This window comes from Pteropus medius, unplaced genomic scaffold (genome assembly GCF_902729225.1).
Source record: "Pteropus medius unplaced genomic scaffold, Ma_sr-lr_union100, whole genome shotgun sequence".
NCBI classification, from domain to species: domain Eukaryota; kingdom Metazoa; phylum Chordata; class Mammalia; order Chiroptera; family Pteropodidae; genus Pteropus; species Pteropus medius.
In genome coordinates this window covers 35,493,993-35,516,787 of record NW_024349800.1, presented here as the reverse complement: position 1 = coordinate 35,516,787, position 22,795 = coordinate 35,493,993, and the positions used below count along the sequence as shown (strand labels likewise).

General features: G+C 54.5%; 1 protein-coding gene across 3 annotated transcripts in view; it reads left to right on the top strand.

Annotated features, from left to right (window-relative positions):
* TTC7A (tetratricopeptide repeat domain 7A) overlaps positions 1-22,586 on the top strand; it is a 109,163-nt gene extending 86,577 nt beyond the window's left edge. For 2 of the 3 annotated variants that reach the window (XM_039887227.1, XM_039887229.1), the window contains 4 exons: positions 2,093-2,190; positions 3,801-3,935; positions 11,268-11,470; positions 22,241-22,586. In XM_039887227.1, the coding sequence (XP_039743161.1) occupies positions 2,093-2,190; positions 3,801-3,935; positions 11,268-11,470; positions 22,241-22,462 (658 nt within the window). In that variant the 3' untranslated portion in view covers positions 22,463-22,586. The remainder of the gene's footprint in view (positions 1-2,092; positions 2,191-3,800; positions 3,936-11,267; positions 11,471-22,240) is intronic. The other variant, XM_039887228.1, reaches the window with a different exon arrangement.
* Positions 22,587-22,795: the final 209 nt, after the last annotated feature.

Below are 22,795 nucleotides of genomic sequence, written 5' to 3'. Positions count from 1 at the left end.
AATCACCACCCACACACTCATCTCTGATCCGAGGGCCTGGTGGAGCTCCTCCCCAAGGTACTTCTGGGGAACCTTCAGGGTGGAGCAGGGCTCAGCCAGGCCAGCGACCCTGGAGGCAAATTGTTGGGACCAGAGGCCTGCATCCAATACCCTCCTGGCTTTCCCGAGAATAGAGAGCATTCTTTATCAACCTGGAGCCACAGAGCAGAAACTGGAGCTTGTAAAATCTAGCTTGGGGCAGCTCAGGATCAAGGCCAGAATCCACAGCCTGAGGGACTAGCCTACCCTACCCCGCCTCCTGCTGTTCACTGCCCCTCAGGCCCTTCTCAGGTGCCCCTCCTCCTGGCACCTCTAGTCACCTTGCCTCTGATGCTTCCTCTTAGCCCTCTACATCTGGATTTTTGCTGACTGCTCAACTTGGACTATCTCTTCTTCCCACCTGGCTGTCAGGTTCTTTAGGGCAGGAACAATGCTGTATATTGGCTTAGAACTAGTGGCAAAAGACCCCAAGATGGGCTGTCTCTGGAGCCCCAGGAGAGGCCCTGTCAGGGGCTAGGCAGGCAGATGAGACAAGAAGCTGCATCTGTTGAAATGTACCATGCCAGCACGTGCTGGGCACCTGCCCGTGTTGTCTCACGTGCTCCTCACAGTAACCTCACAAGATCGACATTTCTCATGGTCGTTTCAAAATGAGACAACTAAGACCCAGAAAGGTGGCTTTGCCGAGGGTCACACAGATAAGAAGTGGTTGCCCTGTGGTTTTAACCCAGTATCTCTGGCTCATGACACTCAGGTGCCTCCCAGGAATGGGAAGAGGGTGGGAGAGGACAGGAACTAGCCCTGACCCACTGCAGTTTTTGTAGGCGGCTTCCTTTAACGTCCACAAAGATGGCTGTGGTGGCCACAGGCCTACCTTCAGGCCACTGTGAGCCTGAGTTAGGATAATATTCTTTATGGGACCATCATCTTCACACCCTTCTGAAGGGAAGAAGCTTCTGGCCCCAGGCTAGGCCTGCTTTCTGTCCTGCCTGATCACCTTGGTCCTCCTCGAAGCTGCCCCAGTCAGCAGGTTCAAGGGCCTCGGCGTCCCTGGCAGTGGGTAGGGGTAGCTGTGGGCTGTGTGCACCCTTGGGAGGGCACAACAGACTGTGCGGCCTTTCTGACCTGCCCCCCCCTCAATCCCCCACTCTGAGAAAGAGGAACTTCCCTAGCAGTGTGGGAGCTTCAGGGACGTCAAAAATTGGGGAGGCTGGGGAATGGGGTCACCACGCTTGTTCATCTGCCATACCAGAGTTCCCCTTTGGCTCTTCTGGGGCCACCTGGCAGCCAGGGTAGGGTGCCTGAGGCAGAGTGGCATCTGAGCCTTCCCTCCCTGGGGGTGGACCGGGAGGGAGCACTTCTGGTGGCCTGCAAAGACCAGGCTTTCCTCAGAAGCCAGTTTACTGTGCCTTTTCTGTGCCTGGCCCTCGGCTTGACATTGGTGAAAGCAACAAAAGGTAGTAGAAAAGACCTTCCCATGGGCGAGGAGAGCTTCTGGCTGGAAAGAGTGAGTTTCTCATCCTCAGCATCTGTGGTGTGGGGTCCATGCTGGTGGAAGCAGGAAAGGAAGGCCACCGTGAGGGGCAAGGGAGCCAGAGGAGGCTTTCTAGACAGATGAGGGGTACTCAGGCTGGGTTCTGAAGGATGGGGGATTTGGATTGGACTGGGAAGAACAGCGAGAACATTGTTGGTAGCTGCAGCATGAACAAGTGTATAGCCGGGGCACAAAATGTGGCAATGTTAGAGAATGGCAAGGAGGCTGATGGCCCCACAGGCACTCAGCAGGCAGCATGTGTGTGTGTGTGAGTGATGGGGAGTAGCAAGCATCATATCAGTTTAGCCTCTGGAGTGAGCCAGATTCCAGCATCCCAAGCCTGAGCCCTGACCTGTCCTATCACTCTGGTTGTCTTCATCCTTCCCAGTGGTCTTGGCTTCGGCTCTGTTCTTGGGCCTGAACTTTCAGCCCCAGAGCCTGCCTGGCAGGAGGCTACCTAGTCCTCCCTGCCTGCCAGCCCTTCACTTCACCAGGGCCTGGCCTTCTCTTGCCTTCCAGAGGCCTGGAAAAAGATGGCAGCCTCGGTGAGGGCCTTACACTGAAGAAGCAGAGTGGCATTCACCTGACTTTGCCCGATGCCCATGACGCAGACTCCGGTAAGAACGTGTCCTACAGACAACTGTCCACATGGCTCCACTGGTCACTATCCCAGCCTGAGCACACTCAGGGAGAGTGTCATCTGCCCAGCCTGGCCAAATCCACCCCACTCCTTGCCCTCGCTGCTCTGAGGTCTGTGCTGAGGCGCTAAGGAGCTGCCTTGAGGCATCTTTCAGAGCCCATGTTGTCTCTGGTGGCTACAGGCCCTGGGGCTAGGGCAGGCAAGGGAGGGGCCCTATCTCCCAAATAGGGATGAAGAGGGTAGGGACTAGGTAGAAAGATATGTGTGGAGCACAGAAACCATTTCCCCTTAGGCTAAGACTCAAGGCCAAAGTCTGCCATTATAATGTCCCTAGTAGATTGAAGGAATGAGCTGAGTTTATATTTACAGCTCTAAGCCCAAGCTAATTTTTATCTGAGGACCTGATTAAAGTAGAATCCCTTCTTCAAAGACATAAGAATTAGTCACAAGAATGAAAGTGTGAAGGAGTTGTACTTAGTGGCATTGCTCATTTTTTCCACTTCTGTGGACATGAACCAAGTTGCGCCAGTGCCTTCACTGGTGTTGATTTCCGGTGCCAAGCCCAGCACCTGACTTGAGAGGTGCACCTGAGGAGTGCAGCCTGCATGTGGAGCTGCTGACTCCCGGAGGAAATGGTGAAGGCGGGCACAGAGCCCTTGCAATTGAAGAGGGAAGAACCATGAACAAAGTAGAAGGACTCCATATGCACTTGCCTTATAAGCTGAAGTCATCTGTGGTTTGCCCTGAGGTCTCCTAAGTTTATTGGAGCCTTTATTGCCTCTGAGATAGTGAGAAAAAAGTGCTCACATTTCACCTGCATGTGAATTGTAAATGTCAGCAGCTCATATATCCTGAAAAGGGATCCACGTCACCCACAACTGCCACAGGGAGAGGTTCTCCTAAGGTCACAGGGTCTGATCTAAGCTGCCACCATGGATCCTACACAGCATAACCTCAAATGGGACATTTCTGTATAAAAAAACAATAACATGCACTTGTGAAAACAGAAAGCAAAAATAGCAAAAGGAAGAAAAATCACCCATAATTTTACCACCCAGACCTTAATAAATGGCCTTTCAGACTTTTTTCCATGCCCATATTTTTTTTTATAAAAATATGATCATACCCTTTTTCAACCTGCTTTTTTCACCTAACTGCAACATCTTTCCACATCGTTATTTGAACGACTGCATTGTTACTTGAACGGCTGCATAGTTTTGTATGATCATAAAACTTGTTTTTAATCAGTCCCTATTGTCAGACATTCGGGTCACTTCTGTTTCTGGTGTTACAGACAGTGGGAGAATGAGCATCTTTGCTGACATTTGTGATTGTCTTCCTTCGTTTTAGACTCCTAGAAGTGGGCTCGCTGCCTGATTGCCCCTTTGAAAGCTCCTTTCCCCACCCGTGGGTGAGGGTACAAGGTGGGCCCGTCCCTAATGGCTCTGTGAGCTGCTTGGCGGCCACCTTGTCCCGTCTCAGTATGCCCTCTCTCTCCCCATAAGGCTGCACAGTTGCTTCTCCTGGGGCCTGTAGTGTGTGACACTCTGACTCTGCTGCTCAGCCCTCTCGTGTCTTGCTCTGTAGGCTCTCGGCGGGCATCGTCCATCGCAGCCTCCCGGCTGGAGGAGGCCATGTCAGAGCTGACCATGCCCAGCTCGGTCCTGAAGCAGGGCCCCATGCAGCTGTGGACCACACTGGAACAGATCTGGCTCCAGGCTGGTGAGTGACACCAACCCACCTGCCAGCAGGCCACCAGGCTCTTAGAGCTGTGTCCTGTCCTGGAAAAGGGAGTGTGGGCGGGTGGGGACTGCTGACAAAGCTTACATGGGCTTCACTTCTCATGGAAAGGCCTGACACTCAGCAATATGGAGCTGCAGTCCCAGCAATTTCTTCTTTGCTTGACCCGGGAAAAGTCAATCTGTCTGGCCATGGGTTTCCTCTCTGCCAAATGGGGATGGTGCCTGCCTGCGTACCCGGAGAAGCTCTCTATCAGCAAATACATGTGTGAAAGGATTTGAGGAAAGGCCACAAAGATGGATGGTCTTAGTCTCCAAAATAGGCCCCATCCCTCCTTCTTGCCTCTTCGTGAGTAGAGCTAGTTAATACTCCAACCCCAAGAGCTCACAGACTTGCTAGAGAAGAGGCAGCCCCCAGGAGAAGGGAGATCTGGCGGTAGAGTGCATTGAGGGCAGAGGGCTGCTAACACTGGGGTTGCCGTTTAGGGGATAGTCCCTCTCGAAAGCTAATTGTTACTATTGCTGCTGTGGAGTTCGAGGGTCCGTTGGTGTTGGAGAGGCAGGCAGCTTCATAGTCACATAGAGCTGGGTTCTGGTGCCAGCTCATTCCTGCCTGTCCTGATCTAAAGTGAGTTAATGTGTTTATGGCAGTTAGTGTAGTGTGAGGCGCATAATAGGTGCTCAGTGAGTGGTGCTTGGCTTCTGTTCCATCCACCATAGTCATAGAGGCAGCGAGGCACCATCAATGTGTGTGTCTTTGATTCTCGGCTAAGGAATGCCAAGGAGTAACTCGCGGCAGTGACTGGAAGTTGAATCTGATGGTGGTGTGAGAGGTGGATGAAAGTGAAAAGAGAGTGAGTCAAGGCCAGAGATGTACCTGAATGAGATAAAATGGCAGCGGCAGCAGAATAAAGAGGAAGGTGATAGAATAAGTGGAATCCTAAAAATGCACCGGGCCAACATGCCTCCTTGATTGAGATCTGCCCAAGTGAAGCTCTGATTATCCTCATATCTGCCCCCGTCTCCACCAAGGGGTAGTACCGATAGGCCCCAAGGGGGAGATGGGAAAAAGACCGAAAGTAGATAACCAGTTTCTGGCATATGCAGATTTTGCAAGTCAGAGTTAGAATGTGCTTTAATGAGAATCTAAGGTTTCCCGCAGCACTCACATATGGACACATTAGTATGCAGCACGCCCCCACTCTCCCCACCACAGGTCTGAATCCGAGGGGAAAAAAATTGGACCAGGATTCACAGAAAGGCTAGACAGGGAAGCATTTTAATAATGCAAATATTGCCCTAGTTACTATATCAGGGTCCCTCAGGATGCTGAGGATGTGTGGGGGCTGTGCTCTGTGGTCAGCTTGTTGCATCTTAAGTAGGAAGAGGAGGAATGTTGAAAAATCCAGAGGAATAATAGAAAAGGCCTCCTCTTAGTAAAAGATTCCCCTGTCTTCTTCTGAGATATGGATCCGTATCGGCTTGGAGGGGTCCGGCTGGGGCTTCACCAAATTCAAGGAATGTATCAGTAACACAGTGACCCAGTTTTGGAGTTGTACGTTGCCCGCTCTGGAGTTCTCAGGGCCTTTTATTTTAATGTCGTGCCTTGTTTACGACCAACAGCAAATGAAACTTTTTTTGCATCTTACAAGCCTGCATGCATTTCTCAGATATGTTACTTTACACTAGGGCTGCTGGTATGTTCTGGTACCTCCGAGGAAGGTTAAAGGTCTTCCTAAAGCCTGTCATTAGATTCGAGAATATTGATATAAACACATGCCCATCAATTATTGGCACATTAGTCTTCTCTGAGTATCACCTAAGATAATCAGTCTACAGAGAACTCCGAGAACAAAATCTGAGTGCTCTGAACATGGTGCCGCGTCAGGGTTAGGCATTAGCAGTGCGGCATTAGGTGTCAGGTTTGGGTGTGTGCGACCAGTCCAAAATAGCAGTGGCTTCTACAAGGTAGACACTTCATTTTCTCATAACAGTTCAGAGATGGCAGGCTTGACTGGTCCAGGGACCCAGGCGTCTTCCATTTTGTTGGCTCTGCTGTCCACAAGGTATCACTCTCATCTTGTGATCCAGCGTGGCTCTCCACCACATTCACATTCTAAGGAATAACTGGGAAGAGTAGGACATGGAGACACCCTCTCCCTGTAAGGACGTGTCCTGGAACTCGCACACATCACTCCCCGTCACAGTCCATTGGCCACACACCTAGCTGCAAAGGGCTGTGGGAAATATCATTATTCTGGGTGTCCATATGCCCCATTAAAAATCAGGGCATCTGTCATTATAGAGGAAAGGGGGAATAAACTGGCGAACAGCTGCCACAGCCGGAAAGGGACATGAGAACGTGTCCTAGGTCTTTCATTCTGAGCGTGGGAGCCTTCTGGAGCAATTGGCACCCCATGAGCCCTCTCCCCTCCCCTGGCCATCATCACTGGCAAGCATACGCCGAGCGCCTATTGAACGAAGGGCTGCCAGGAGCAGATCGCCAGGGCGATACCTTCTCCCAAACTACCACCCTTCCCCACACCTGACCCAGGCTTGAGTATCGTCACCAGCACTACCACCCACTCACCTAATGATTCTACCAGCTGCAGCAGTTTTGCAGGAAGGGAAAAATATCCCCCTTTATCATTTTGGAATGAGCTAATTCCCCTGGTTTTGTTCAAGATAAACTGCATCCCAGTCTGTTTTGGCAGAAAGTTCTATCGTTAACCCACTTTTAGGTTGGGAAATATGTCCTTCCTCTCCCAACTCTCATCCTCCTCCCCTCCCCTGTTCAGGTCTCCTTCCCATTCCAGTCTGATGTGAGAAGCCTCACAGAGGATTTATGAGTTTCAGGAATGTTGCCTCTTTGTCAGCAGGTCTGTGTGAGAATGGGAGAGGCACCAGGCCCCATAGATGATCCAGGATCCTGAGTGCCTAGAGAGGCTTTCCAGGAGAGCAAGATGGCCCAGCTTCCTCTCTCACTGCAGCTTACGTCTGTGGGAACAAACAGTGAACAGCGTGCTAGGGAGAGGCAGATGGATGGAGGGAGAGGTCCCTGCCCTGGAGGTCCAGGGGCTCACAGGCGGCCTGGGCTTTCCCTGGGTCGGAGGAAGTTGGCCTGCATCTCAGCTCCCACACGACAGATTCACACTGCCTGGGCACTGGTGCCTTGCTCTTTGGGTGACCCTACAGGTGGAAGCTGCTCCAGTTGTCAGTGATGCAGACTGGGGGTTGGAGTGGGGCAGCCAGGGTTGTGTCTAAAGATCATATTTGTTATGAGATTATAATCAAGGAGGAAACCATGTCTTACTCTTGGTCCCGCATGCCTCTCTACGTCTCATTTGTCTCATTCCTCCTCATTCCTTTTCTTATCTTCCTACACTCTCTTTTCCCAGCTTCCCCCCTCCCTCTTGCCTTCTGTGCCTTCTTTCCATGTCCTGTCTTCCCTTGCTCCAGCTTTTTCTTCTTCCTGCCTCTCTGCCTGTCGTTTCCTCCTCCCAGGGTCCCGAGTTAGTAGGGAGAGTGCTCCTGAGACAGGAAGTCGGGAGCCCAGGCCCACACAGCCTTGACTCCCTTGTGGCTGAAGCAAATTATGCCACTCTCTGGGTCCCAGCGGTGGAGGGTCTCAGGCCAACCCGAAAATCCCTTTAGACCCTTGGATTCTGTTATCCTCCTGGGCCTTCTCCCTTCTGTCCCCCACCCCCCACCCCATTCTTCTCTCTCATTTCTCCCTTGTCCTCCCCTCACCCCTCCTTCTCCCTCATTTTGGGCATCCATATGCCCTGAGGGTCTGCTCCATGGGGAGGATGCTTGTTTTCTTCATGGGGCAGTTTTGGTAACTCTCTGGGGCTCAAGGCTGGCAAAGTAGGCTCTTTTTAGGGCCCAACCTTAACTTCTCTCCTGGGGGGCTTCTGCTCATTTAGCTGGGTGGCCCCCCCTCCTTTCTGAGGTCTCTCCAGAGTCTCTAAGAAGCACGTCTCTCCCTAAAAGACCTTAGGCGTGGCCCTGGGCCCTCCCTCACCCAGATCTTCACCTCAGGACCAGCCTGAGAGCAAGGCTCTCCCAGCAAAGAGGGGGTGCAAATAGCCCAAAAAGAGCGAATCTATTCCCCGACTTTGAGGGTGGGGCCTCGGCCTTGGCAGGAATGGCAGGAAGACTGGGATCAGCTCTGGGTACACGGTTAGAGCAGGATGCCTCAGAAAAAATAATAAAAGGGACTGTCACAAAGCTCCAGGGAACAGATGTTTTCCATTTGGAGTCCGCCGAGAGAACGCGCAGAGGGGGGCGGCGAGTAGGGAGAGATGGAGGGAAGAGGAAGAAAAGCCAAGACAGGCAAGAGAGGAGGTCAGGAGTCTGCAGGGAGGAAGACAAGAGAAGTGGGGAAACCAGAGGCAGGGAAAGAGAGTAAAGGAACTGAGGGGTTCGGAGGGGGGCCCTCTGACACTGAGGAGACAGCAAGCCCCCTGTTTGCTGGGATGATGACCACAACTATGAGAATTCAAGGCAAATCCAGGAACAGTGAGTGCTCATCCAGCCCTGGCCCAGGGAGGCCGGGATGGGCGTGGGCGCCTTGGGGCCCTGGCAGCAAAGATCAGGGCAGTGGGCGGGTGTGGTGCCAGGTGTCTCTTGCTGAGGCTGAGGCTGGCTGTCTGGGGGGTACCGTGTTTGGTAAAACAACTGCCCAGGGATGCACAGTCTAGGGAAAAGGGGTACACTCCAGCCCCCAGACCTGTGGGCCTGTCTGCAAGGCAGCCAGGAGCCCACAGGAGGCCCCGCTTCCCTGGCTCTGTTCTGTGTCATCTGCTTTCCTGCCTAACTAATAATGAAGTTTGGTGGAGCAAAGCAGCCCTACCTATTTTTCAGAGCGTGTTTTCTGGTGTATGGCCAGCCCGACAAGGCCCAGGGCCCCAAGAAAGGAGGGAGGTTGGGATCCTGTAATTGAAATCTGTTGATGTGAAGGCACTGTGAGGAGTTCCCAAGGGGGGGACCAGGGACAGCCTCCAGAGAGGAAGCTCAGGAGACAGGGTGGCAAGTTGTAAACAGCCTAATGAGCTGTGCCAGGACCGGGTGGGCAGGTGGGCCAGGCCCGGGGTGGGCCTGCTGCGGCAGGATCTAGGGGACGGGAGAGCCTGGCCTCTGAGTTCAGTTCCTGGTGGTGGAGGAAGCCGCCATGGGGGCTGGTGCAGGAAGGCCTCCCCGACACACCACACACTTCCTTCCACTTCTCTCTCCTTTGTCTCCCTGGCTGCCAGAGGGAGCCCAGCCCTCCCGGCCACCACAGCCTCCCATCTCTCTGCTAGTCCAAGTGCTGCTGAGTCTTCAGGCCTTGGCTCAAATGCCACCTCTCCCAGGAAGACTTCCCTGACTGTACCAGCACAGCTGACCTGACCCCTTCTGAGTGCCTAAAGCACTCAAGAGCTGGCGCTTGTCACTCCACTGCCCTGGATCACTCAGTGGTTTGGTGGCTCAGCCGTCCCACCTCTCCCCACCTTCACTCTTTATTCTCGTGGGAGAACCAGGCACACATTTGGCACTCATTAGTTGCACATTGGACACTCATTTCTGATGGCAGCCTGCTGAGAGCCCCAGGCAGCACCTCTGGAAGGGAACACAACAGAAGATCAGAGTAGAGCTGAGGCTGAGAGAGAGCCAAACCCCTGACCCCTGGGCCAGCCTTTCCTGCAAAGCCCCAGGTTCAAAACCTACCCTTCCGTGGCCTTACCTCCACGGGCTTTCTGCCATAAGAATGCAGTTCAGGCTGTCTCAGGGGACAAGGGCCTGCATTTCTCTCTCTTGTTATCATTAGAGCCTAGCTCCTCTGTGTTTAATTAATTCTCTGATTTTCCCAAATTCTCATCCCCACTAGAGAAAAAGAGTACCCTTGCTCAAAAAGCCTTCTGTAGCATTTCAGGATGTGGCAAGCTCTTTGATTACGCAATGAGCCTTAGGCAACATTCATGCTAAGTACCCCAAGTGCTGTGTGCTGTAGTCAAGCCTTAGGCCTCCTTTCTGCTTCTTGTTGGAACAGGAAGATGGGATGCCTGGACCCAGGTTTTCCACTTCTTTCTGGGAGCTTCCTTTGGGTGTCTGTTATCCATCCCACCCCAGGTCTCATACAACCTCAGCTCTCAGTCTTTGCTGGAAACAGCTCTTGGCAAAGTCACAACCTGGGCTCTGCTTGCCCTTCTGTGCTCCCATCTGTGCACAGGCACCAGCCCCAGGAGGGGCAGCCAAGCTTGGGACTGCCGTGTAAGGAGGGCCGAGTGGGCTGTGAGGCCAAGCTGCAACCCCAACCAGCCACATTGCTTTGCTAAAAGTGCCTGCTAAAAATGGGTGTGTACCTGTGCAGGAGGATTTGAAATGTGCATTTATCTGGACTGGCCCAGGATTGGAGAAACTGCCCCATTTTCCACTGATCTGGAGCAGTTTATGTGTGTGTCCCCTGTTCTTGGTGCTGCAGAAAGTCCTGGGCTTTGGAGGGAGGCCAGCAGCTGCTGGGGACCCAGCCCTGCCTTGCCCCTTCCCGCTGAGGGATGGGAGTGAGGTCCTCCCTCTCTCAGTCTGGTCTTAGCATGGGGGTATGAGAGCACCTGCCTCCCTCCTTCACTTGTGAGGATTAAATGAGAGAAGCTGCTTCGCAGCGTTGGGCCTGGGCCCACAGTCGGCTGTCAATCAGTGCGGCAGTTAGGTAGCTTTTACCAACACTCCTTGGTGGAGCCCCAGCTCTGCCCCTTCACAGATGCTCCCTGGGCTCCCTTCTCATCACCTGCCACCCCCACCCTCAGCAGGATCGCTGAGCTCTCCCCCGGGCTCTGTGCACACTCAGTCAGCCTCCACCCCCTATCCCCAGATACATAATGAGGAAAGGAGGTGAAGGGACACTGGGAAAAAGTCCGTTACCAGAGCAAACGTTATGCTCCAGGGGACACCACTCGTGCCCCCACTATGGGCTCCAAAGTCCAATGGCCCGATACACACCCTGGCTCCTGACTTACCCTCGCTGTGGCCTTAAGTGAGTCCCTTACCCTCTCTGTGCCCCAGTTCCCCGCTTCCCGAAGTGGAGTAATAAAAGTGCTTGCTCTGTAGGGTTTTGTGAGCATTAGCTGAGACTGTGTGGAGCACGTAACACGGTCCCTGACACAGCACTCAGAAACCTTCGCCTGGCATTGCCCCCGCACCCCAGAGCCATCGTGTCCCGTGCCGTGCCTCGGGGGGATGGTTTCCATCACCTGAGACCAGTTCCCAGGGAGGGGGGCCTCTGCCTCTGACTTTTCCACCACTCTCACCTCCCACCGTCCTTCTGGTTTCGCAGCTGAGCTGTTCATGGAGCAGAAGCACCTCAAGGAAGCAGGCTTCTGCATCCAGGAGGCAGCGGGCCTCTTCCCCACCTCGCACTCGGTACTCTACATGCGGGGCCGGCTGGCTGAGATGAAGGGCAGCTTGGAAGAAGCCAAGCAGCTGTACAAGGAGGCGCTCACAGTGAACCCCGACGGCGTGCGCATCATGCACAGCCTGGTGAGTCGACCCCTACGCCCCAGCAAAAGGCCTCAGGGTCCTTCTACCCCATCACCCCTTCGATGCCGGCAGGTGCCTGCCTCGCTGCCACTGTTCCGTGGTATCTGTGGGGGGAGAGGGAGGTGGCTTCCTCCCTGCTCTGCTGGGAGAGACAGAGGGGGCCATTTCCCTTCAATCAGAGCCTGCCTGAGTTGATGAAAAAATCTGGGAGGACTGATTGATATCCTTTGTGACTGTCTTTTTGCTGTAAGTTTCCGAACATCAATCTAGCCCCAAAGGGCTTTCACTGTTGCTAATCAGATCTTCACTCTAGAGACTCTAGATACCAAAATGCTCTTTTTTGTGGGGGGTCCCCAGGCTCTTCCTGATCACTGGGCTGCCTCCTCCATTTCAGAGGAGCTCCATGCCTCCTTGGCGGGATTCAGGGGGTGTCCTGTCAGGTCAGGCCGGACTAGAGCACACACTGGGAATGGCCCATGGGGCCCCCAATCCTAGAACAAGGAGCTCAGAACTTGGGGTCCCAGGGCTCGGTGACCTTTCTATTGGAAGGTCGGAGGCTGGGAGCAGGAGGCTGGTGCTCTTGTCCCAACCTTGCCATTCTCTTCCTGGGTGATCATGGGCAACTCAGCCACCTTCTTCACACCTTGGTTTACTTACCTGTGCAATGGGGAGTCTGCGGTCCAGGAAACATTTGTCAAATACCTGTGCTGACAGATGGTACAGTCGGCATAACCGTTTTTCCCTGCCTTCCTTAGCAGAGAGCAGGTATCAGGATAAATGCAGTGATCTGAAAGTGTACAGGCCTGCGTGGGAACAGTGATTCTGAAGTATAATTTAGGAGCCCACGGTTAGCAGATCAGCCTTCACCTGTCAGGGTCCGGGTTCCACCTCAGATGTCCCCTTCGAGAGCTCTTTGAGGAGAACAGCCATGAGGGTATCACTGCCATCTGCCGCATGGGGAACACAGAGGCATCAGGAGGACGACTCCAGATGGCTGCAAGGTTATCACTGCCAAAGGGGTCTGATTTGTCCATGGGTAAAAGCTACAGGGACTCAGATATCAGCTTCATGTCAGGGGAAATGGTATAACTCTTAGAAGAGTCCAGACACAAACTCAGGAGTCATCCGATGAGGATGTTGCCAAGAGAATGGAAACGTCGCATGGGGAGGATTTGGACCAGGTCATCTTATAAGGGCCTTTCCAACCCCAAGAGCCCTTGAAAACAGATTGGAACAGGGATCTCCAGCTCAGCTATTATTCCCACTGCCTTATTTTTTAAAGGCTTTCCAGCTTTGCCCCATGCGAATGTTCCGTGTCAGCTGAAGAAAGCCCGCTCAGCGACATCACAGCCTGGCCCGCGTTCTCCTCCACATGGCTCCCAGTTGCCTTCCAGTCTGCTCAGCAAATGTTTGTTTTTTGCAAGGCACATCCTCCTTCCTCCCACAGTTTAGACATTAGCTCCTCTGATGAATGCCTCCCCAGAGGTCACATCCAGAAACTTGATTAGGGAGGTGGGAGGGAGGATGTGGGTTATGTCATTAGGCCAGCAGCCAGGCAGAGATGTCTGCCTTCCACTGCACTCACGGATCTGAGCCTGCCGTTCAGACCCTAAAACCCGAGGAAATCCAATAACAAGCACAGTTTTGAAGTAACAGTGTACCATTTTTCATTTATGCTTATTATCGTTTGTAGCTATTTCCCTGACATTAAAGCCGGTTCCAACGGTGGGTTTCCATGGTAACTAAAGAGCTGTCCAGAGTGGCTCCCTACAGATGTTTCTGAAACGGTCCCTTTTCTCTTCCGGGGGTGCCTTGCTGATGTGGTGAGATTGGAGGAGTCGGAGGCAGGCCTGCCCACTTTTAACGTTACAAGCAACCGGAGGGGCTGTCAGCTCCAGCGTGGGCAGCCCATCCCCTTTCCACAGGCTCTGTTCCTGCCAGCATCCCACACACATGCATACAGAGTAGCAAATTTCAATCCTGGGAAAGATTTACTAAGCATTCTTTTCCAAAAGACATGCGAACACTTGGTGTGTTGATCTCCAGTGGTCCCTGATCTAAGTGTCTTCCCTGTGCTCAGAACCAGGACATCTGGGACCTAATCCTGGCTCTGACCCTAATTCACATGGGTGATTTAGAAAAAGACACACTTAACTTCCACGCTCCTGATGTCTCCTTTTGTAAATGAGTAATAATCATCCCTAGGCCAATGTTCTAATCAGATGAGGTGACACATATGAAAGTGCTTCTAAAAGTCTGCAGAGCAATATCAGAGAAGGCAAGCACAGCGTATTTGCCACCACTCTGCAGTCCCTCGCCCATGACACACATTGCTAATCAATCATGGCTCTTTTTTCCACTGAGCACAGATGTGACGTTGGACTCTTTTTCATCACGAGGGGAACCTGTTGGCCCAAGTCAGCTTGACAGTTTGATAAGGGACTCATCGTAAAAATAGTAAAGAATGGGAGTGACACATAAATCGTCTCAACCTTTGTAAACTCCAGAGGTGGATGCATATGAGACTTATCCAGGGAAAGGAACGTGAAGGGGAACTGGTGTCCTTTTGTGGAGTCATTAACAAGGCAGGTTCCCAGGGAGGACATCCTGGCCCCAACACACCACTGTGGCTTTGTGAGTACACTGGCCTCTGGTAGGTACAAGCATCCCCTGAGAGCACAGCCCCCCCACAGCCTGGCTGGTGGGAGCTCTGGGGCCCTCAGTGAGCTCTCTGAGGTAGTGTTTAAGTTCCACTCCCTGAGGTCTGGAGAGAGGAAGGTGGAGGTAGACTCAGTGAGCTGTGTGGGGTGCCAGGTTCAGACCTACAGTCCTAAGAGCAGAATCCTCAAACACCAAGAAGCTGGCCTCTGAGCCTCTCTCTGGGGCTATGTATGTGGGACAGGATATTTGGGGCCAGGTTGGAGAAGGCCTCTGGGAGTGGAAGGCTGTTGCTTTCAGGAGTCCCAGGGTTCAGGCATTTCTAAGAATATGAATTTTGGCCCAGAAGCAGTTTATCTATACTCTCCTGTCCTGCTGCCCTCCTCTCCTGGATGTGACGAGAGACCTTCCCGTGAAGGCCTCCACCCTGGGCTCGGCTCAGGGATTTCCACCCAGATTAGGCAGGAAAGAGATACCTCCTTGGCAGAATACCGCCCGGGCAGTCTCCACTGTGCCCACAGCAGTGTCCCAGAGGAGTCTGTGTCCTCAAGCCCTGGTCCTGCAGCTGCCACCTCTACTAGACTCAAGGAAGGCCAGGTTGCTTTGGGAGAGTGCCAAGTGCAGAAGGAGAAAGGCGTGCTCTCTGCAGACAGAAGTTCCCAGTGAAATCTTAGGAGCAGGTCCTGACAGTCTGCCAGCTGTCTCTCAACCTCCTGTCCAGGTAGCCAGAAGCCCCACTCATTCACAGGCTCAGCCAGAGAAGGGTCCTCAGGCAGCCTATACCCATTTCTCTGAGCCTGTCTCTGCCTAGCCCTTCCCATCCCTCTGTGCCCCCAGGGAGGAGAGATGCCTGGGGATGGCAAGGAGCTCAGGTATGGCTGATGGACTGGCCAAGTCACTGAAAGCCCCCACAAGAGGGGGTTCCACTGAGGTCACCTAACCTTAATGGTAGGAAGATCACTAGCCCTGGCTACAGACCAACTTGCTGTCCCTGCTCTTCGCTTGGCTGAGCTGGTAGTATGGATGCTTTGATGCAGCCTGTCTCACTACAGAGAAAGCCTCAGCCATGAGCGGGCAGGTGTGGTTGCCTTCCTGCCTCCTGCCTTTGTAGGTGGCACCCTGCCCTTCTGTCCTGGACACACTCTACGGGGGGGGATGGTTTCGTGCTCTTCTCTGGCCTCTGCCCCTAGTCATGCTCTCTTCTTGGGAAAGAGCTCGAGGTTCCTGCTGCCCCATCTCCCCCTAGAATCCTTTCCTCCTCAGACACCCAGCAGCAGGGGGCGAGTGTAGTGCATGAACTTCGGTTCCTGTGATGGAATTCCTGGGGCTGGAATTTCTGAAGCAATCCTGGTCGCTTGACGTGGCCTCTTCTCTCTCCAGAGGCCCCTGAAAAGGTCCATCAGCCATACCTGAGCTCCTTGCCATCCCCAGGCATCTCTCCTCCCTGGGGGCTGGGAAGGGCTAGGCAGAGACAGGCTCAGAGAGTTGGGGGAAGACAGAGTTTCTGTCCTCGTTTCTCTGTGGTGAGAGCGCGGCCATGAATTACTCTCCCGCAGTTTTCCCTCCTGCTCCTAGTGTGAAGCTGCTGTTTCATTCTTTGAGTGGATTTGGAGGATCAAGGGCGTGGCCATCAAGGGGGCCCTGGAGATTACTTCCCCTCACTGACTCAGTTTTCTCTCAGATGGGAATCATTCATATCCTTGACCTCAAGGAGTAGTTTTAGGGCTCAGATGAATGAGACCTGTGAAAAGATAAGTTAACATTAGGCATTTTTGTTGCCATTTTTGTGGAAGACTCGGTGGCAAGTGGCCTGATCCCACCTTTGACCGGACTGCTTGACCTTGCTGCTATGGGGTGGGCATCTTCGGCACAAATTTCCTTGTGCTGCCAAGTGGCCCATGGCATCAGCAGGGTACCGAAAGGTGGGTTCAGGGACCAGGGACTTCAGAGCTGCCTTTGGGATTGCCTCTGGGGCTGGTTGGCTGGAACAGTTTTTAAGCCCCGGTATCAGAGCTGGCTTGAGCCTAGAAGTTGGAACATAGCCTTCGAGTCTGACTGACCTGGACTGGAGTCCTTTTTTGCCTATACTTGCTGTTTAACCTTGGCCAAGTTCCTCAGCCTCTTAGAAGTTCAGTGTCCTTGTTGTAAAATGGGAACCATGACGCCAAGCATCTACGGCTTCTGTTAGAATTAGGTTAAATGACCCTATAAGTTAATGGTCCTGTAGTTGGAGTTACTTGTATTTTTTTTCATTTAGAAGCGTGTCTCCCAGGCGAGGGTCAGATGCTCTTGGTTTGCAGAGAGAAGTGGAAGCCAAGAGCTAAGCCCCAGAGACTCGTTGCAGCAAAGCTGCTTAGTCCTCACTGAGCCCACCAGGTGACTCTGCCCAGGGCACAGATGCGCAGGACATGGGTCCCAACGGCCCTGCGGCTGGGACAAGAGTGTACACGGTACAAGGCCCAGCTGACGTTAGCTGAGAGTGAGGGCAGCCTATTCAGTAAGCGAGAGTCTGAGCTGAGGGATGAGGGGGATTTGAGACCTGGTTTTTTAGTCTTATATGTTGGCTGAGACTCTTCAGCTAAAGAGGCATTGTGGGGCCCTGAGGCTGTGGGAGAGGAGCAGGGGAGAGGAGGCCCTGCTCAGCCCTGCCCTCCGGCCCATAGTCATACCAGCTGGTTCAGCCTCTGCTCCCCAACTCTAAGGAAGAAAGGCATCCTGAGCAGCTGAGAAGTGAAACTCAGTGCTGAGCCTTCTGGAAGTTCCCTGACTCTGGGCGAGGTTGCAGTATACAGAACAGCAGGATCTCTGATTCCTGGGTCCCTATCCCTCGGGACCCAGGATGCCCCATCTACCCTGGGGCCGCCCTTCTTGTCAGCGTCATGAGCAGTGGCAGGTAGCTTAGAGGGTCCAGGCAGCCTGAGGGAATGGGAGGACCCAGAAGTAGTGCACTCTGCTGTGTGTTCTCCACACGCATGCTTAGCCCCTCGTCAGTGGAGTCTGTCTGCCCTACCAGCCCCAGTACATGGAGAATATTGCCTTCGTTTGACAGAAAAGTTCAATAGGAGGGTTGTTGGTCATTTGACCTCCTAGAGAGGTGATTTTATTGTAAGTTCCGTCTTTCCTTTGCCCCCCCAGTGCTGCCTGAGGTATGTAGTCCCTGATGAAAAAGTGAAGGAAGAGGGGGGAAGAGAGAGTTCTGGGGCTCACCGTGTGGAGAGTTGGGGGTACAAGGCCATCACCGGCCTCACTGGTGTTTGGAGGCCCCTGCCCTCCCCACCTCACCCTCGGCCCAGGCTCAGAGACCCTCCAGAAGATGAGGATGGTTCCCCTGGCTCTGGCTCAGGATTTTGGAAAGCCTTAGCCTGGTGCGTGGGCTCCTCAAGTCCCTGCCAACCCTGACGAGGAAGTGGAAAGGAAGCTTTCTGTCAGCCTGTCACTGATTCAGATCAGAACGTTAGTTAAGCACTGTTGGCTTAGTTTAGCCCCAGAATCAATGGTCTGAAAGACTCACTGTGTCTGGAGGGTGCAGCAGGGTCCCGCCCTTTCCTCCTTGTCCATAGGCAGGCACCACCCCACCCCCCGCCACACAGGCCATCACCACCCTCTGAGGCTCGGCCTTCTGGTCTTAGAGGGGGGCTTCTGCAATGGGCCCCCTCAGGGTTAAGTTAGGGGTTAAGTCACGTCCAGGGTGGGCTGAGCCCCCAGCCCAGAACCTGAAACCAGCCCAGAAAACAGGAGGAGGAAAGGCTACGCCCCCTGCCTAGAGGTGGGTCTGGCAGAGGAGCCCCCAGGGTATGACTTGTCCTCTTGTCAAGTCAGCGCTTATCCTGGATCCTGGCCTGGGGTCCCCTGAGGACAGACACCCATCCCGGAGGAGAAGCCCACTGCTGCTCTTTCACATCTCCCTTCTGGAGTCCCCAGGCGTGGGTGCTGCCACACACGGAGCACAGCCACGTCTCCGCTACCCCAGAAGGCCCCCACCTAGGCTGGGCTCTGAGTGAGTGTGGGTGCTCCCTCATCAGAGGCCTCTTCCTATGAGAGTCTGAGGGTGCTCTGAGGACACTGGGCAGCCAGGCATTGGATGGGGTCTGGAAGGATTTGTGTCCCTTCTCCCAACAGGGAAGTAGGACCAACCTGTGGGTGTGGGGCCACCCAAGCTCCATGATGGATGTGGTGATGTCTGGGCTGGGTTCTCAGCCTGAAGAGACACCTCATTCCCAGTCTGGTTGGACAGGTTGAGGCTGACACACCTGGGAGAATCCAGCATGCCGGAATGTGGGCCTCCCTCGACGGGCGTGTCAGCACCCCAGGATGGATGAAGGGAGGGAGCCTTCCTGTGGAGCAACCTCAGAGGTGCCCCCCCACCCACAGGCTCCTCTCTGCAGCCCCAGGTCCCCAAGCAGGAGGCTCCAGGGACCAGGAGGCTCCAGCAGCCTCCAGCTGATTCCCGGCTTCCCAGCTGGAAAGGCTGACAGAATCCCAGGAATGTGCCTTGAGCTCAGAAAGAAAATTCCCAAAATAACTTCTATAAATACTTGAGGGTAGGGGCGGGTCAGAACGCTCAGCTCTCAGCCTGGCCTGCAGCTGGCCTAGCACTAGGGGCTAACTTCCCAGGGCAGGCATCCCCCCAAAAGAGGAAAAAGGCACTCACAGCCAGGACTTTCCTGCTGCCCCTCCCTCCTAGGGGACAGTGCAGGCACTGAATTAATGAGGTGAGATGGTGTGCAGTGGCAATTCTGAAAAATAAGACAGAATCCTTCATCCCCACCCCAGGCTGCAGCCCCTGGCCCCACCCTGTACCTCCATAGAAAACCTGGGCTCCTAACAGGGAGAGTCACCCTCAGAGGGCCCCTCAGGCTGCCTGTCCTTGTAGCCATAAGCAGGCTACTAAGCATACCTAAGTGCCTCTGGTGTACCTGGCTCTGAGCCCAGACCCTCCCACCCGAGTTCTGTTGAGCTGCTGTCCTGTGGGGAATGGCCAAGCAGGGAGGAGCCAGGGACCTGTCCCTCTCAGCCTAGGGAGGGGCAGAGCAGGGATCCTATAGGTCATCCCACAGTAATGGAGCATGATGTTAAGGTAATGGTGTGGGCAGGAGGGACTGCTGTCCTCTGGGAAGGCCTGAGACCCAGGAAGGGAAGGAGGAAGGAACGGATGAAGTCGGGAATTTCTGGGACTTCCCCCAGAGCCTGCCTCTCTGTGAGTGGCTGTAATTAACCCTGGCACCTCTCACAGGCACAGCGCTCCTCACCACACACAACTTGCACCGCCCTTTCTGATCCCTGTGCGTGGGCAGCACAGCTCTGGCCTCTCCCAGGTGAGGGTCACTCAACAGGTCTGTTTTTTCTGGGTTCAGGCTAGGGAGGAGTCAGCAGGGATATTTGGATGGAATTGTGTTCCAACCATCTCCCTGGAGCCCAGTTCTCTGGGCAGCTAGGGGGAGGGGTACCAGAAGGGTGACGGCGGGCCCTCAGCAGTGCTGGGCTGGGGGCAGAGCAGGTGAGACCTTGAGTCTTCCTGGGGCACGCCCTGCCCAGTTGTTAGGCAGCAAACAGCTCCGAGTTGCTACCAAACATGAACGGGCTGGTGTCTTAGGCAGGTGGCCGCAGATCCTGTTACAGGCCCTGGGCCTCTGGGCCCCAGCCTGACCCCAGCCCGGTGTCTCCTTTCAGGCTCTAAGGTCAGCACCCCAGGGTGGGAGGGACACGATCCAATCCCAGCCCTGCACACAGCCTTCCCCCACAGAGAGGCCTGCCCTCTAGAGAAATCAGTTCTTCCACCCACTCCTTGCCCCCCTCCCAGGACCCTCTGCTCATCCAGGGGACCCTTCCGTTGGCTGTCTGCACACCTTGTGCCCTGCTACTGATTTCAAATTCATCGTTGTAGAATCCTCATGATAGTCTACAAGGAAGGACTCTTCTGTTCTCTGGTTTACAGATGAGGAAACCTCAGCTCAGAGAAAATGGGCCGCTTGCCCGGGGTCACTGCCCTTGTCAGTGGCAGAGCTGGGATTCTGGTGGCTGTGGAGCCCTGGGCTTGTCCTCCGCACAGAGCATGCAGAGGGGCCTACTGCAAACCCTCCATAGTGAGAATAACACACACACACACGTGCACATGCATGTATGCACACACATGCATGCACTCCCTGTTCAGCCCGCAGACATCTGGCCCCTTCCCAAACACCCACATGCTTCTTGAGATCAGAGGTTTTCGAACATGTTTTTTGATGGAGTCCTCTTCAAAGACTCATGAGATAGCTCAATATAGAAATCTGTGTGTGTAAAAGCCGCTGCGGCCCCGCCCCCTCTCTGGGAGGTCCTGCTGGCCTTCCCCATCTGTCCTCTATTGCTCCCCCATGGGCAGCACTCACAGGGCTCAAACCTTCCATTTTTGGTGCTTAATTTTGGTGTTTGGAGGCCTGTCGTCTCGCCTTTCCTTCCCTCCTCCCTGTTGGCCCTGTTCCATTGTGAGCTGCTCAGGGTCCAGCTCCCAGGCCCTGTGGGCAGAATGGCTTGGCCTGGAGCCCCGCTGGCCAGACTGGGCACGGCCCTGTGGTGCAGGGCAGCCCTGAGTCAGCACCGCTCCCATCTGGCCAGAGCCGGAGCCCTGCCTCAGGCTCCACCTGGCCACGGCTCCCCTGTCCTCCCTTGTCCTCTGCCTCATATCCCTGGTTCCCTGCAGATGGCTTCACCCTGGGTTGAGGAGACTGTGAATACAGCTCCCTCTTTCTTACCCACCCCTTGGCCACAGAACCACCAGCCAGTACCGCCAGAGAGGGAGAGGCTTTCCCTAGGGCTTCCTGAGCACCATCTTTCTCACTTGCCTAATTGGTCATGTTCCAGGCTCTTGGAGGACTTTATGAAATCAGGCATGTGCATCTTCCCCAGGGTGTCTCCATAGCAACAGAGGGCCTAACTCGGGAGTGCGGTGAGGAGGAAAATGTTCCAGCTAAAAATGTACATGGCCATCAGTGGGCGGGCACCCGAGTGGGGGCTCCCGGCGCATAGAAGGCAGCCTCCCCTGCCTGTCCAGGAAGTCAGTGTTGCTCATGCTTTACCTCATATATCTTTGAACAAGAGGAGGCCCCCCTGGGCTGCCATCCCATGCCGCCTTTGAGGGCTGGAACGCAGATCAGTGGGGTGGTATGGTGCAAAGCAGCCTTTCTGGGACCAGAGGCCACCACCCTGTCCGCCTTCCTCCCCACACCCTTCCCAGTGTGGGTGGAAGTGGACGTAGAGGGGCAGGGTGCCAGTTTCACTTCCTAACCCCTTTTTGTGACAATTCCTTTTACTTCCTATATCTCTCTGGCAGTGGGGTTGTTGGAGCCAAATATGAAGCGAAGCTCCTGGCCACCCTGTCCCAGAGTCCCCCTCCTACCCAGCATCTGTCCCTTGTCCCCAGTCATCTGACTATCTTCCTGGGACCCTCACCTGCCAGGCCAGGCTGGGATGGGTGTTAGGTCCCAGAACCCAGACGTCCCCAGAAGACCAGTTGCCAATGCAGGCAAAGGAGCTGCCCCTACCCATCCCCTCAGTTAGAGAACCGAGCCTGCAGCATATATTCCTCAGTCTCACAGCAGCCCTGGGGAGAAGGGCAGCTCAGCAGTGCAGCAGCAAGGCTGGGAGCAACAGACCCACTGACAGACTCACACGGGCCAGATGCTGTTCAAGTGCTTTACAATAGACTGATTCGTGTAAACTTCACAACTCTCAAGGCAGCTACTGTGATCTTTCCTATTTATTGATGAAGAAACTGAGGGCCAGAGAGTGGTGGCTTGCCCAGGATCACCCAGCTGATATTGGGGAGACTCAAAGCCAGGTCTGCTGACTTGAAAGCCCATTGCTTGGGGCCAGAAGTGGGGCACAGCTCCCACAGTGGGTGATTTCGGAGGCTGGACTTGAAGCAGGTTTGGGGTGGGGACAGGTAAGATTTGCATTCGTCAAGGGCACGGTCACTTAACCATACCCAAGCCTGAGACACCAAACCTGAGGCCCTCTCTGGCTGGTAGCTGGTGGCCAAGCTGCTGCTTCCTGCTCCTCGCCCCAATGGCCAGAATGCCCCTGCCCTAGGGCATCCTCACTAATCATCGCCCCCACCCTGTGCTTGCTCCTCAGGGTCTGATGCTGAGTCGGCTGGGCCACAAGAGCCTTGCCCAGAAGGTGCTGAGGGATGCCGTGGAGAGGCAGAGCACCTGCCATGAGGCCTGGCAAGGCCTAGGAGAGGTGCTGCAGGCCCACGGCCAGAGCGAGGCTGCTGTTGAATGCTTCCTCACCGCCCTCGAGCTGGAGTCCAGCAGCCCAGTGCTGCCCTTCTCCATCATCCCCAGAGAGCTCTGACACTGCTCTGCAGCAGCATTGACGGAGGGGGCTGCCCCGCGGGGTTTGCGGGGAGCAGGCAGGCAACAGGGAGCATGGGTCAGGGGAGGTATGGGGCCTCAGGGAAATACACCTCTAGGGAACACTTTTGTAGTCTGCAGCCCTAGTTCACCTCGCCTCCCCCACCCCACCCCTGCCTTCCTTCCAGGGCCAGCTGAGTTTGGGAGCTGCTCATCTGGGTCTGGGTGAACCAGATTTGCATCAAAAGCAAATTCCTTGTTCCTTGGGACTCAGACATTGTGGCATTTATGAGCGAGGAAGTAGCCGGAAGGCTACATCAACATGGGGGCCGCT